The sequence below is a fragment of the Astatotilapia calliptera genome, chromosome 12 (assembly GCF_964374335.1).
Source record: "Astatotilapia calliptera chromosome 12, fAstCal68.1, whole genome shotgun sequence".
Lineage (NCBI taxonomy): Eukaryota > Metazoa > Chordata > Actinopteri > Cichliformes > Cichlidae > Astatotilapia > Astatotilapia calliptera.
In genome coordinates, this window is record NC_137433.1 from 814,633 (window position 1) to 827,709 (window position 13,077).

General features: G+C 46.0%; 1 protein-coding gene across 1 annotated transcript; it reads right to left on the bottom strand.

Moving 5' to 3' along the window:
• Positions 1–4,826: 4,826 nt before the first annotated feature.
• Positions 4,827–10,091, bottom strand: LOC113033264 (uncharacterized). The gene is made up of 2 exons (XM_080308733.1): positions 8,912–10,091; positions 4,827–8,455 (listed from the first exon to the last, which is right to left on the bottom strand). The coding sequence occupies exons 1-2, from the start codon at positions 10,074–10,076 to the stop codon at positions 7,941–7,943; spliced, it is 1,680 nt and encodes a 559-aa protein (XP_080164859.1). The 5' UTR covers positions 10,077–10,091; the 3' UTR covers positions 4,827–7,940.
• Positions 10,092–13,077: the final 2,986 nt, after the last annotated feature.

Genomic DNA, 13,077 nt, shown 5'->3' on the forward strand with positions numbered 1-13,077 from the left:
GTGCACAGGAGACTGAGCTAGAGGTGGTAGTGATAGTTGAGGGGAAAGTGGAGCTGGTGATTGAGTGGATGACTGTGCTAAGGGATGCTGCACTGGGGACAGCAGGGCTGCTGGAGACTGCACTGGGGACACTGGAGACTGCACTGGGGAAAGCAGAGCTGCAGGTGACTGCGCTAGAGACTGCAGTGATGGTTGTAGTGGAGGTGTGACGGGTGGAGGAGTGGCTGAAGTGGCTGCGGGTCGGGCGGCTAGTGGCTCAGCTACAGAGCATATTAACGGCAGGGCTATGGGTTGAATGACTGACTGAGTAGCAGCCTGAGTGGCTGGGTGTAGTGACGGTTGTGGTGGAAGAGAAACAGGTGGTAGTGTGGATGATGGAGCTAAGGGCGACTGAGTGGCAGACCGAACTGATGACTGAAGCGATGGTAGAGGTGAAAATGGAGCTTGTGGTGGAGTTAATGGCTGAGCTAGCGGGGACACAGGAGACTGAGCCGCGGGTGGCGGCGAGGGAGCTAACTGAGCCGCGGGTGGCGGCGAGGGAGCTAACTGAGCTGGAAGTAGCAGCGAGGGAGCCGACGGAGCTTCTGGCAGCACAGAAGGTGAATTAGAAGGCCGAATGTCCGGCTGTGGGGTGGCGCGTCGGCGGCGTGAATGCCGTTTCTTTTTTGATGATGGCTCTGACGGGCCGAGCGGCTCCACATCCGGCCCTTCAGGCAGGTGGGTAGTAGCAGCTGGGGGATGAAGGTGGAGCTCGTTGCGGATTAAATCCTGTTCGAGTGGGTGGAGCGCACTGAGTAGCCAGGGAAGACCAGAGATTAAACGCTGTAGTTTGGTTTCCACAGCGCGGCGAAATTCCTTCCCCTCATGTTCGAGCCACAGATGCAGGAGTCTTTCCACGGAGTAGATAATGTCCAGACGCAGTTCCTCTGGTGGGTTGAGAGCTGCTGGGTCCATATCTGGTGACGTCGTACTGTCACGAATCGCCGTGCGGCAGGCAGGAGTAGGACCCAAAACGCAGGACTCACAGGCACGAGGGAATGAACTCAAAACTCAGCTTTATTCGCTGGCAGAACAAATATACAAACTAAACTAAACTGGGAAACCACAAACTAGAGAGACACAGGGAGATCCACACACGGCATGAGGGACGACGTCACGCTGAACAGAGGGAGACGCAGACAGAAATACACAGAGGGTTAACGAGGGGAGTGGGAACACACGGGGAACACAGGTGACACTGATAATCATAACGAGACAGGGCGGGGTGAACTGAACACTGACGGGAGAGGTGAAACAGGAAGTACAGGAGGAGAGAGAGCACGAGTAGAACACCAACGTAACAGGCAGGGGAGACATGGAATAAACACGAAAGGGGACGAGGGCTCATAAATACATAGAGGGCACACAGGGGGAAGAGAGAGCACGGGGAGAACTTAGACATAATGGGCAGGGGAAGCATGGAATAAAATACAAACATACAAGGAAACTAAGAACACTGGGCCAACATGGCCCAGGACCATGACATATATAAAATAACATTTACCTGAGTTTTTTCTTTGAAAGAACCCTCTAATGTCCATTCTTATATTTCAGTACATAACTGAAACCGAATTAGTCGGGGAGGGTAAGAACTGAAAATATGAAATAAACACACGTAAGCTAAGACTCTCTAAAAAATAGCATTTGTTCGGCTTTTCATTTCGCCATTTGTTGATTCACTTGAAGAGCAAGTAACGTAATATTGGTCAAGTGATCAGTTTCATATCAATCTTTCGTGATGCACCGTCATATTTACATTATTTGTACGGTACGAATGATTTGCTTTGGTACCTGCTCAAACTTAAGCTCTCCTTAGTATGGCTGGCTCCGTCTCTCCAACAGCGCACTCACGGGCAGCAGCTCCCCCCGCCCCCTCGCTCAGTCGCTTAGTGCCTGAGCTCGGATCATACCAATATCAGGGGGGGATTCACGCACAGTCGTAAATTCCCACAGTGTGCACTATGTGCTTCGAATATTGTGTGTACTTTTTGTTTTATACAGTTGTCAGCCAGGCATCTAACTATGAAAAAATTACACTCCAAAATACCCCGGGCTTCTGACAAAACAACCCGGGCTTAAGCCCCGTAAGCCACCCCCCCGCTCCGCCCCTGGTCGTTCAGTAACCACCTCAGTGCAACATGGCCCCAAAGTCCTGTGACATCATTTGCAGGTGACACAAACAATAAAACAATAGATACATCAAGGCAATGACATTCTTGCTGCTAAACCAGTGGTAAATGTCAAAATGTGGTCATCGGACCACAGTTATGGTTCGTGTATAGCCATTATTGCTAGGTTTTAAAAAATGGTTGGCATCGCTCCCATGACTTATTTAGCGTTGCCACTTCCTGACCAGTCTGTTGCGACACTCTGTTGATGTGATGTTTTCATCTTGACTCAATTCGCTTTGAAACCTGGCTGAGTAGGAGCTAGTACCAGTAGGGCTGTATCGTCACTGATTTCTAGAATCGATTTGATCCACAATTCGATTCGATTTGAATTGGGGAAATTTTGCCTCAGACAGTCAGAAATATTAAAATTCTGATCACTTATCAGTACATATCTATATTTTTATATCTATAAAAAGAAAGCTGACACTTGTGAGACTTTATCAAAGGAGTGAGCGTCACAGCAGACGCCTTTGTGTCAAAGTAACTGAGGATAAAACACAGAAAAACATGAAGGCGACTTTCGTGGCCTGGGATTTTATAGCAGATGACTTTAATAATATTGTGCAGTCAAAAACGAAGTGAAGCAGAGCAAAGTTACAGAGGTTTGATTAGAGACACAGCTGAGCATTTTGAAATTTTCCATAATTTTAAAAAGTTTAAATTTGTTCAGTATTGACAAACAAATGAGGCTTTCTTGTCAGAAGTAGACTGGTGGGTAATAAGTAGGGGTGGGATTGATTGTCGATTTAGAGAGAGAGAGAGCTCTACACAAAGTGTGATTTTATCGTGGTGGAAGCAAAACAGCAAAAGTCAGAGTGAATTCATAACAATGTTTATGTGAAGTGTAGTTTGGATCGTCTTTGGCTGCTGGTTCAGTCAATATTTTCTGGAGAGAGATAAAACCTGCAGCTTCAGAATCAGCGCAAAAAGGACATAAACACAAAGCGCCCACCGACGCTTCAAAATCAGTGAGCTGTCGGTTTCAGCCCCAATGGCGTGCCCGTGTCCTGCTCTCATTTACTGTTTTAGCTGTTTGGTGGTTGTAGAAATTTTGTGAGGTTTAACCTGAGATTCTGGCGTTTCGGGCAAAATAAATTTATATTTAAAAATCAATTCAGGATTTTAGTGAATCGATATCACGTTATCCAAGCTAGAATCGATTTTAATCGATAATCAAAACCCAGCCCTAAGTACCAGTACTACCACATTATGTTGAAATCCTAAGAATCAGATTGATGTGTGTACGGTTTTTACTAAGCTAACTACCTTTAATTTAGTAAACTGTGTTTTAACTGATGAAACTGTGTCATACTCAGGCTCGGACATCTGATTGCTGCCTTTTAGAAACTTTATTGCACAAGCATAAGCTAACACCAGTACAGTAACCGTGCCTTTACAGAAGCCAGGTAATCAACTGAAAGACACAAAATAAAACAACCATACAACATTTACAAAGCAACCCTATTAGTGACAGTACAGTTTGGTAATAGTCATATTTATAGCTTCAACACATTATTTAGTCAACAACTCACCAGCTCGGCTTCATCAGTCATAACAGCAATATCAATGAAAAGAAGATCCGGCAGGTAGGATCTATGAGCGGCTGTTAACACGTACCATCCCAGACTTACATAAATCACGTCTTAGATAAATTTGTCATTTAAAGCAAATATGGGTCTGGTTGACAATAAATCACAACAAAAGAAATTGGCATGCTAGAAATATGGGAAAAAACCCCACAATGTGAGAGCCGAGTAGGTACTCTGTGGAACCAGCTCCCAGTTTCGATTCATCCTCAAACAACAAGTTTTTTCCTTTTTGATAAAACATACAGCTAGGGTTGGATCAGGTGACTCTCTATTACAGCGGTCTCCAACCTCTTTTGTGCCACAGACCGGTTTAATGTCAGACAATATTTTCATGGACCAGCCTTTAAGATGTGGTGGATAAATACAACAAAATAAAATGACCAAGACAAAAACGGTGGTATTTTGTAAATATAATCATAAAAGCGAGTTCACTGTGTAACTGTGTAACTTTATTAGCAGCGTCCTCCTGAAATGCACCAACAACATTGACAGTAACATCCTCCTCTCTGCCGCTTAATGCTCTCTGCTCGCTATGGTAACGTGTAAATATTTCTTTCAAAACAAGACACACAACTACAACACGGGAAAGACCCAGGGAAACCGAGTTAATGATAAAAACCCTGAAAACCATCAATTTCACAGCCGAGCCTCAACTACTTCTTTTAGACATTCCCCACAGTTTCTCTTTAAAGCACCGATACTGGTGGGAAATCACTGAACATTTGATCTGCACCTCATCAGTCAGGTGTAGCATGCGTTACTTTAAACTGTGATTGTAAGTGTGTTGTATGGGCTACAGATCTTAACCTGGGTCAACACACCTGAATCACATGATTAGTTCATTACCAGGCCTCTGGAGAACTTCAAGACATGTTGAGAAGGTAATTTATCCATTTAAATCAGCTGTGATGGATCAAGGAGACATCTAAAACCTGCAGGGACACCGGCCCTCGTGGACTGTGTTATGGTTCAAAAATATTGGAGATGGACACCAGAGGAAAAACCCACAATAACAACACTGGTCCGGTCGGGTTGAGTCAAACGATGATTTAATGATCACACACGTGGGAGATGGACACTGTATGCAGACAGTCTCAGATCTCATCTCAAAAAACACATTTCCATAGTTTTATGAAATCAGGGTATTAGAACGCCCCCTCATGCGTAGTGACAGGTGTAATACAATCAATGTTGACAATTTTATTTAACACAAAGAATAACATTGTCTCCTTCCCGAGGGCAGACGCTAACTGCCCCCCTTCTCCTGGAACCGTCTGTACCCTGCTGAGACACAACATGGCAGCTACAAGGACTCTTTCATTTATTAAGACCATCAGTGTGTATTGCTCTAAATCAAGTATATAATATTAAATGAATATTGCTGAATCAGCTACTTCTACTTAAAACATATTAAAACATGACTAAGCACAAAATCACCAAGAATGACATCTTATAAGTGCTGTGTAAGCGCGTGCGGCCTTCCAAGCTCAAAGCCTTTGCCCTCCATAGATCAGCCAGACTCGCGCTGGCTATAGCTTTTAACCTTTAATTACCTTGAGCACAACTCTAAAATGAGCAACAAACTGCAATGTGTATGGAATGATCATGGTTACATCTGCAATGGAAAATCATGTTATTATTCTGATACCTGTAAGAAAGATCAAATTAAAGTTATCACCATCACTGTAATGCAAAGAATAATATAAGATCAAAAACTTCAATTTATGCTTAATGCAAAGCTGGTTATATACTTCTAAGGAACTAATAATGGCATATTAAAATATTAAATGATAATGAGAAAAACATCCCCTCCTTATTCTACAATTCCCTCTGTTGACCTCTGGAGAATCCAGAGGTCACAAACAGTTGTGTCCCTCCTTGGCCTACACATTCAGCTCCACATGCATCATTGGCATCATGGACATTGGAGTAATGACTCCAGGGTCCACTGCCCTCACAGACATACTTTTGAACATTCGTCTGGCACAAGGGATGAGACAACAACAAATAACCATAATACCCACCACAATAGACAAAGAAAACATGACCGCAGCGATGACCCCCTTCCACCGTCCGAACACTGAGGTCAGCCAGCCTTCTAACGGATTACCAACACCGGAGTGATCATGCATAGTTTCAGAAAGGCTCTTTAGGCCCTCCAGAGCCTTGGTTACCGACCCATCTGGAGCAGTATTGTTTGGAATAAAGGTGCAACACTGGTCAGCAAACATAGCACATACGCCCCCCTTTTCCGCTAACAACATGTCAAGGGCCATTCTATTCTGCACTCCCATTAACGAGGTCGGACCCACCTGCTCCGCTAGCCCCTCCAATCCGTCTCTGGTCAGGTTAGAGAGCCTCAGTACATTGTAATGAACATAATTAATCCTATCTACATTCTTGTTTGGAGTCACTGGAAAGAAAGCAGAAATTATTGGAATATTTTCAAACCCGGCTGCTATTTGGTCAACAAGTTTAAACTCATTTGGAACCCCCCTGGGCACTCCAATGGAGTCGATCCAGGTGGGGGAATTCATTCTAGGGTCATAAACATTTGTGTTTTGTATTCCTCTCTTTCTCAAAATGTGTCTTTTGCGCCTGGCTGCCAAAGTGCGCGTATTGTGTGAGGGAATTGATTTTACCTTATTTCCGATTAGCATAAGTGGCGCTCCTAGTCTCACCATCGCACACGTCCCCACGCTCCCAAGAGGAACACGTACCAGTAGAGTCCTGTGCCCGCAATAGTAATACAGCCCGCTCCTAGCCCAAGTCCCAATTAGGGTGGCTGCATCACTCACATTGTTGGTGGTCCTCCCAATCTGGGTGACCGAACACCAACTGGGGTCAATTTCCCCCAACCGATATTTAACTTTATCTGTGGTAAACTTAAAGCACGTATAATTATCTTTCCGGGGCATAAACGGCCCTACTTGCGTGAGCTTGCCAATAGGGGGAAATAGACTGGACAACACAGTGCAGTTCCCCGTATTCACAGCTCCTCTAGTTATTTGCAACATACAATTATAGCCCCACTGATCCTCTGGATGCAGAGGTGCAGGCTCTATAAATAAACGCGGCCTTGCTGAAGCGCAGGCTACACAATTAGCCACTTTTTGTTCTCTAGCATTTTGGGCTATCCAGTCCAGCCAGATGTTACTGTCACTGAACCCGGTAGCGCGTTCAATCAAATCCTGAGGTTTCAGGGTGGTGTAGTCCACCGACACTACTCGCCTCTCTCTTGGTTCGTGCTCCTCTGGTGTAGCTTCCGATGACCCGCTCCCCTCCTGCCCTGTAACAGATGCAACAGAGCTGGTGGGAGTAGAAATCACACGAGTTGTTATGTCTTCTCTACCTGACGGTACGCGATTAGTTTTTTCTAGGAAATTAACTTTAATTAACCCTTTTGGATCAACCCCCGCTATTTCCACCCCCAAAATTAAATACATAGATTGTTTGCGATGCCAATTCCCCAATGATAAAGTTAACGCGTTTCCAGAGGGGCTAAAATCCCTCTGTAGTTTAAGCCCGTTTTCTGATCCTGATTCTAACGGTTCCCAATTTTGCCCAGTGTAACCCCTTACCTGGTCCCAATTACGGCACCAGCTGTCATAAGGACGATTTCCCCTCTCGCAGTGCGTACTCACTGAATAATCCCAACAGACCCACACATTGTATCCCCTCCAAGCACTGCCGACGTCCCTGCAATTAACAACATCACACAGATCAAACGTAAAGGAAGTTGTGGAGCCAATAACATAATCTAATTCTAAACCACCATATGTGCTGAGACACTCATCCTTTTTACCAGAGACCTCGCGCTTCACTCTTGCCCGCAACCTTAAATCACTATGGACCACGCGTGATGTACTTGGTGTATCAAACAACGCCGGACTGGCATGGCCTCCGTGCTCAGACTGGTTTCCCGGGTCGGTCTGCAACAAACAAATCAAAAAACAAATAGCCATGATTAGCAACATCGTTAACATCAAACTCATAATAATTTTAAACATTGTGATGGCTTTTGAGACTCTTTTTTCATCACCAGTGTCTAATTGTTGTGATGGCATGGTGGTATGTGAATGTTATGGTGTAGTAAAAAGTTCAAAGCCCTTTATCAGAGCCTCTCTCTTGTTTTAGGTGTTCAGTGTGGTACCGCTCCTTTTCGTTGGCGCGGCGATCTCCTCCTTGTCTGCTCCTCTTTCGTTGACCTTCCGGGTAGACTACCGGTCGGTCCGTTGCACAGGTGTGAGGGATTATTGTGCCGCTCAATTTCACCTGCGTCGGGTTGAGATTGATCCTTTCTCACCAAGCCCTCGTGCGCAGCTGCGCACTGCGTCCAGTGATACCAGGTGTCGCCTTTCCCCTTCAGTTGGACCGCTGTCGCCGTCCGAGCCGATACCTCATATGGACCAGTCCAGCGGGGCTCCTTCCACTTTCGTTTGATGACTCTCAGCCACACTGTTTTCGCGTCCGGGACCTCTCCTTCTCCTGTGGGCCCCTTACAAGCCGCCTGTTTCGTGAAACTGGACACTAGCGCCTTTAGCTCGTTCCAGTAGTCTGCGTGGGACCGGTTCCCCTTTTTGTCCCGTTCACCCGAGCCCACCGTCCAAGGTGCCGGAAACTGTCTCCCGGTTTGCAGCTCGTATGGTGTAAAACCTGTGGATTGATTAACAGAACATCTTATGGTCATCAACGCAACCGGCAGGGCTGCGACCCAATTTAGCCCTGTTTGCGCGCAGATTTTTGCCAATTTGTTTTTCAAATTTAGGTTCATTCTTTCTACTTTCCCCTGAGACTGAGGATGATAGACCGTTCCAAATTTATGCTGGACGCCCAACATTTTTTCTACTTTTTCCAAATCTTGATTTTTAAAATGGGTTCCATTATCTGATCTAATTCTTTTCGGGAACCCATGACGGGGAATGTAATGATTGATTAAACACTTAATGACAGTCTTAGCATCCTCCTTTTTTGTAGCCCAGGCCTCTGGCCAGCCGGTCAAAGCGTCAACACACACTAGCAAATATCTTACACCGCCCGGCCCGGAATCAATCATATCAGTGAAATCAATAACAATCTCCTCTCCCGGCCTCTCAGGGGGCCGAAACTTACCCACTTCCGGTTTTACTGCTGGCTTAGGATTGTGTGCCCCACAGATTAAGCACATCCTGGCCTTCTCCCTTATCATTCCTCGCAGCTCAGGATGCCACCAATGACACAAATTTCTTTCCATCTGGGCTCTCCCCACGTGGGCAAGTCCGTGGGCTTCATCCACCTTCTGTTCTGCCATTTTGGCTGTCAGCACGGGGCGCCCGTCTGGCCCCCTCCACAAATGTCCATCCTGCCAGGCTCCTTTGTTTTTCCACACCCCCTTTTCCTCTGGGGATGCCTCCTCCTGGGCCCGTTTAACTTCCTCAATCAGGTCAACAGGTATCTCTTCTTCTGATGTTACCTGTATCATTTGTCTCTGTCCTTTGTAGCCTGCGGCCTCCTTTGCGGCTTCGTCTGCTCTCTGGTTTCCTTTTTCCACCATACTGGTTCCTTGGGAGTGAGCTTTGCATTTTATAATGCTCACCTCCTCTGGGTCAGCCAAGGCCTTTTCCAGTTCCTCCATTTCATGTATGTGGGAGATAGGTGCATTGGTTGCTGTTCTGAATCCTGCTCTTTTCCACTGAGGCAGCTCCACATGCGCTGCTCCAAACGCATATGCCGAATCGGTGTAGATGTTCACTCTCCTGTTCTTGGCTAGTCTCAAAGCTCGAGCTAAGGCTATCACTTCAGCTCTCTGGGCCGACTGCTTTCCCTCAATCCTTCCTGACTCTCTGACCTGATAATCTCCTCCTACTCTGCAGACCACCGCATACCCTGCTTTCAGTCCTCCTTCGTCTCGGTGGCAACATCCATCGGTGAACCAGTCCTCAGCTCCCGGTATGGGTTCGGCCTTCAGGTCCTCTCTAATCTTTTCCTCGATCTGTGCTCTTTTGGCGCAGTCATGTGGTTCCCCTACACCCATTAAATCTGCCATGTTAATTCCTTCATGTGTGAATGTCAAATTTGGGGCCTCTAAGACTTTGCTCAGTCTCTGTTGTGCCCGTGGTGACATACAAAATGCTTGTGAATTTACGTATGCCACTATGCTATGTGTAGTGAGTATTTTTAGTGGGTGTTCTCTCACTACATGTGCTGTTTTTTGGATAATTCTAGCAACCCCTGCTGCATGTTGTGTACATGTAGGATGCTTTGCTTCTGTTGGATGTAGTTTTACACTAACATACATGAGCACTTCTCTACCCCCCCCTTTTTTCTGAAACAACACTCCATTTACAATTGAGTTTGTTTCAGAAACATCTAAATAGAATGGCTCGTCATAATTAGGTGTGGCTAAATCTGAGGCCCTTGACAAATCCTGTTTTACCCTAATATATGCGGCTTCAGCTTCAGGCGTCCAAGGCAACTCAGCCTTAAAGTTTCGAACACCAACTTGCTTCATTAGGCCCCTTAAAGGGGCAGTTTTGCCTGCATAATCCGGAATGAACTGCCTGCTGTAACCTGTTAAACCAAGAAAAGAAAGCATTTCTCTCACAGTTCGCGGTTTTGGGTGTGTCAAAATTTGGTCTCTGTGTGTGTTCATCAAACCCACTGATTTGTGTGCGATTACCCGGCCCAAAAAGGTCACTTCAGGGCGAACTAACTGCAGCTTGTCTTTACTTACTTTAAAGCCACATTCCGCCAACCTATTCAACACAACGAACGATGCCGCTGAACAATCCGCTGCTGACGGGGCTGCAATGAGAAGATCATCAACATATTGTATTAATGTACAATCATTAGGCAAATTACATGACGACAGGGCTTCTTTAAGCACCTGATTGAAAATGCCTGGAGAAAGTGCAAAGCCTTGTGGCAAACGTGTGTATCTGAGTTGTTGGCCTCTGTATGTGAATGAAAAAATGTCTCTGAGTGACTCATGCAGAGGAAGACAAAAGAATGCATTTGCCAGGTCAATGCATGTGAACCACTTTTGGTCACATGTGATAGCTGATAAAGCTGTGTACGGATTTGGTACCGGTGCAGTAGTAGAGAGCAATATTTCATTAATGGCTCTCAAATCATGTGCCATACGGTATTTTCCTGTTCCATGTTTCTCCACTGGTAGAATTGGTGTGTTCCACAGTGAGGGAGAGGGCTCTAACACCCCGGCCCTTAGCAGGCCTTCTATTGTTTCTGTAATTCCTGCCTCTGCTTCAGGCTTGTGTTTATACTGTGGTCTATTGATTGGTGTGTGTGACTTGAGCTGGAACAAGACAGGAGGACGCTTAGCTAGGCCAACATCCGTGGGCCCTTTTGACCATAGACTGTCAGGCAGATTCGACAGTCCAGCAACTGCGTGAGGATGATCTACACACTCCTCACCATGTGTTTTTGAAATTTCTTTATGTTCCAAGATCACTATATCCTCACAGGCACAAGTTATGCGATAGGTTTTACAATTTGGAGCATAAGATAAGTTAGGAATTTGGGTTCTTTGCCACCCTGTGTCGTCCAGTGCTCGCCTGACCATTGGACCTAGATCACCTGCACCATGACCTTGGTGGACCGCCAATGTAATGTGAGGGGTTGAATTGGGGACCCCTGGGCTACAGTATTTAGTCTGCTCACCTTGTATGATTGGGCATCTGTCTGTTGGCAGCCTCTGAGATTGTTGTTTCCCTTGTTTCTTTGTTCTTTGGTTAAAATGTTTCTGGGCATGATTCTGGACTGCAGCAGGGCCACTAGTTCCCTTAGAGTGACAACAGCCTTTAAACGTTGCCTCCACTGCTTCAGGCTACAGCCTTGGGTCAGCTGGGGACTGGACCTCCACCTCATGGACCTCGTGGCAGCCATGGTCCCTTTAGCTGTCTTTATATGTATCACCAGTTCAATAATGCCTGCTGAGTCAACCTTGCAGAACAACAGTCCATGTCTGGGTTCGGTTGCCATAGTGCACCCATGGCCCCAGACTCTCCTGTACAGTTTCCCTGCATCCAGCCAGTTCTCCACCTGTGCAGAGATGAGACTCTGCAATCTGGACCAGCACTTCTTTGGCTGCGCTTGCTGTGGTTTTCAGCAGTCCCACAAACCTTGTATTGAACCCTTGTTGTGGAAGCTTCTGCTTTAGACTTCTGTCTCAGGCAAGCAGGATGCTGTTCCATCCCTCCTCTGGGACCAGGTTGATGACCACAGCACACAGGCAATTCTGCAGTTCCTGCAGGTGTCCAAATCTGCCATTAGCCTATGGCAGGCTAATAGCAGGCTAATAGGCTATTAGTTGTTATTGCTGACTGAAAGTTTCTCTGCCTCTTAGGCTTGGACTTCATATCTAGCAGGGTCTTGGCCTGGTTGGCATGTGAACATGTACACTACCAATCAAAAGTTTGGATACACCTTTTCATGACTGTTATAGCCACCCTTTGCAGCACTCCATCACTCTCCTTCTTGGTCAAATAGCCCTGACACAGCCTGGAGGTGTGTTTGGGGTCATTGTGCTGTTGAAAAAACCATTATACCTCCTCCTTCCTGCTTCATGGTGGAAACCATGCATATAGAGACCATCCTTTCACCCTTTCTGTTCTGCACACGGCAGGTGGAACCAAAGATCTCAGATTTGGACTCATCAGACCAAAGCACAGATGGTCTAATGTCCATTCCTCGTGTTTCTTGGCCCAAACAAATCTCTTCTGCTTGTTTCACCATAAAGGCCTGATTCACACAGTCTCCTCTGAACATGCAGAGATGTGTCTGCGACTGGAGCTCTGTGAGGCATTTATCTGGGCTCTAATCTGAGCTGCTGTTAACTTGTGATTTCTGAGGCTGGTGACTCGGATGAATGTATCCTCAGCAGCAGAGGGACTCTTCCTTTCCTGGGGCGTCCTCATGTGAGCCAGTTTCATTGTAGTCTTGATGGTTTTTGCGACTGGACACATTCAAAGTTTTAGCAATTTCCCAGACTGACTGACCTTCAGTTAAAGGTCATTACTTAAAGTAATGATGGACTGTTGTTTCTCTTTACTTAGCTGATTGGTTCTTGCCATAATATGAATTCTAACAGTTGTCAAATAAGCCTGTCAGCTCAGTACCAAGCTGACTTTTGCACAACGCAACTGATGGTCCCAACGTCATTAAGAAGGCAAGAAATTCCATAAATGAGCCCTGACAAGCACACCTGTGAGGTGAAGCCATTTCAGGTGACTACATCAGATTTTGAGACTTCTGGTCTGTTTCAGACCAGAAGTCTCAAA

Bases quoted from the DNA above. Each gene is read 5' to 3' on its own strand.
- LOC113033264 (XM_080308733.1), bottom strand. From the start codon at position 10,076: ATGTATGTTAGTGTAAAACTACATCCAACAGAAGCAAAGCATCCTACA. The intron at 8,456-8,911 runs GTAAGTTTCGGC...ATCAATCCACAG, and splicing joins AGCAGTAAAACCGGAAGTGG to GTTTTACACCATACGAGCTG.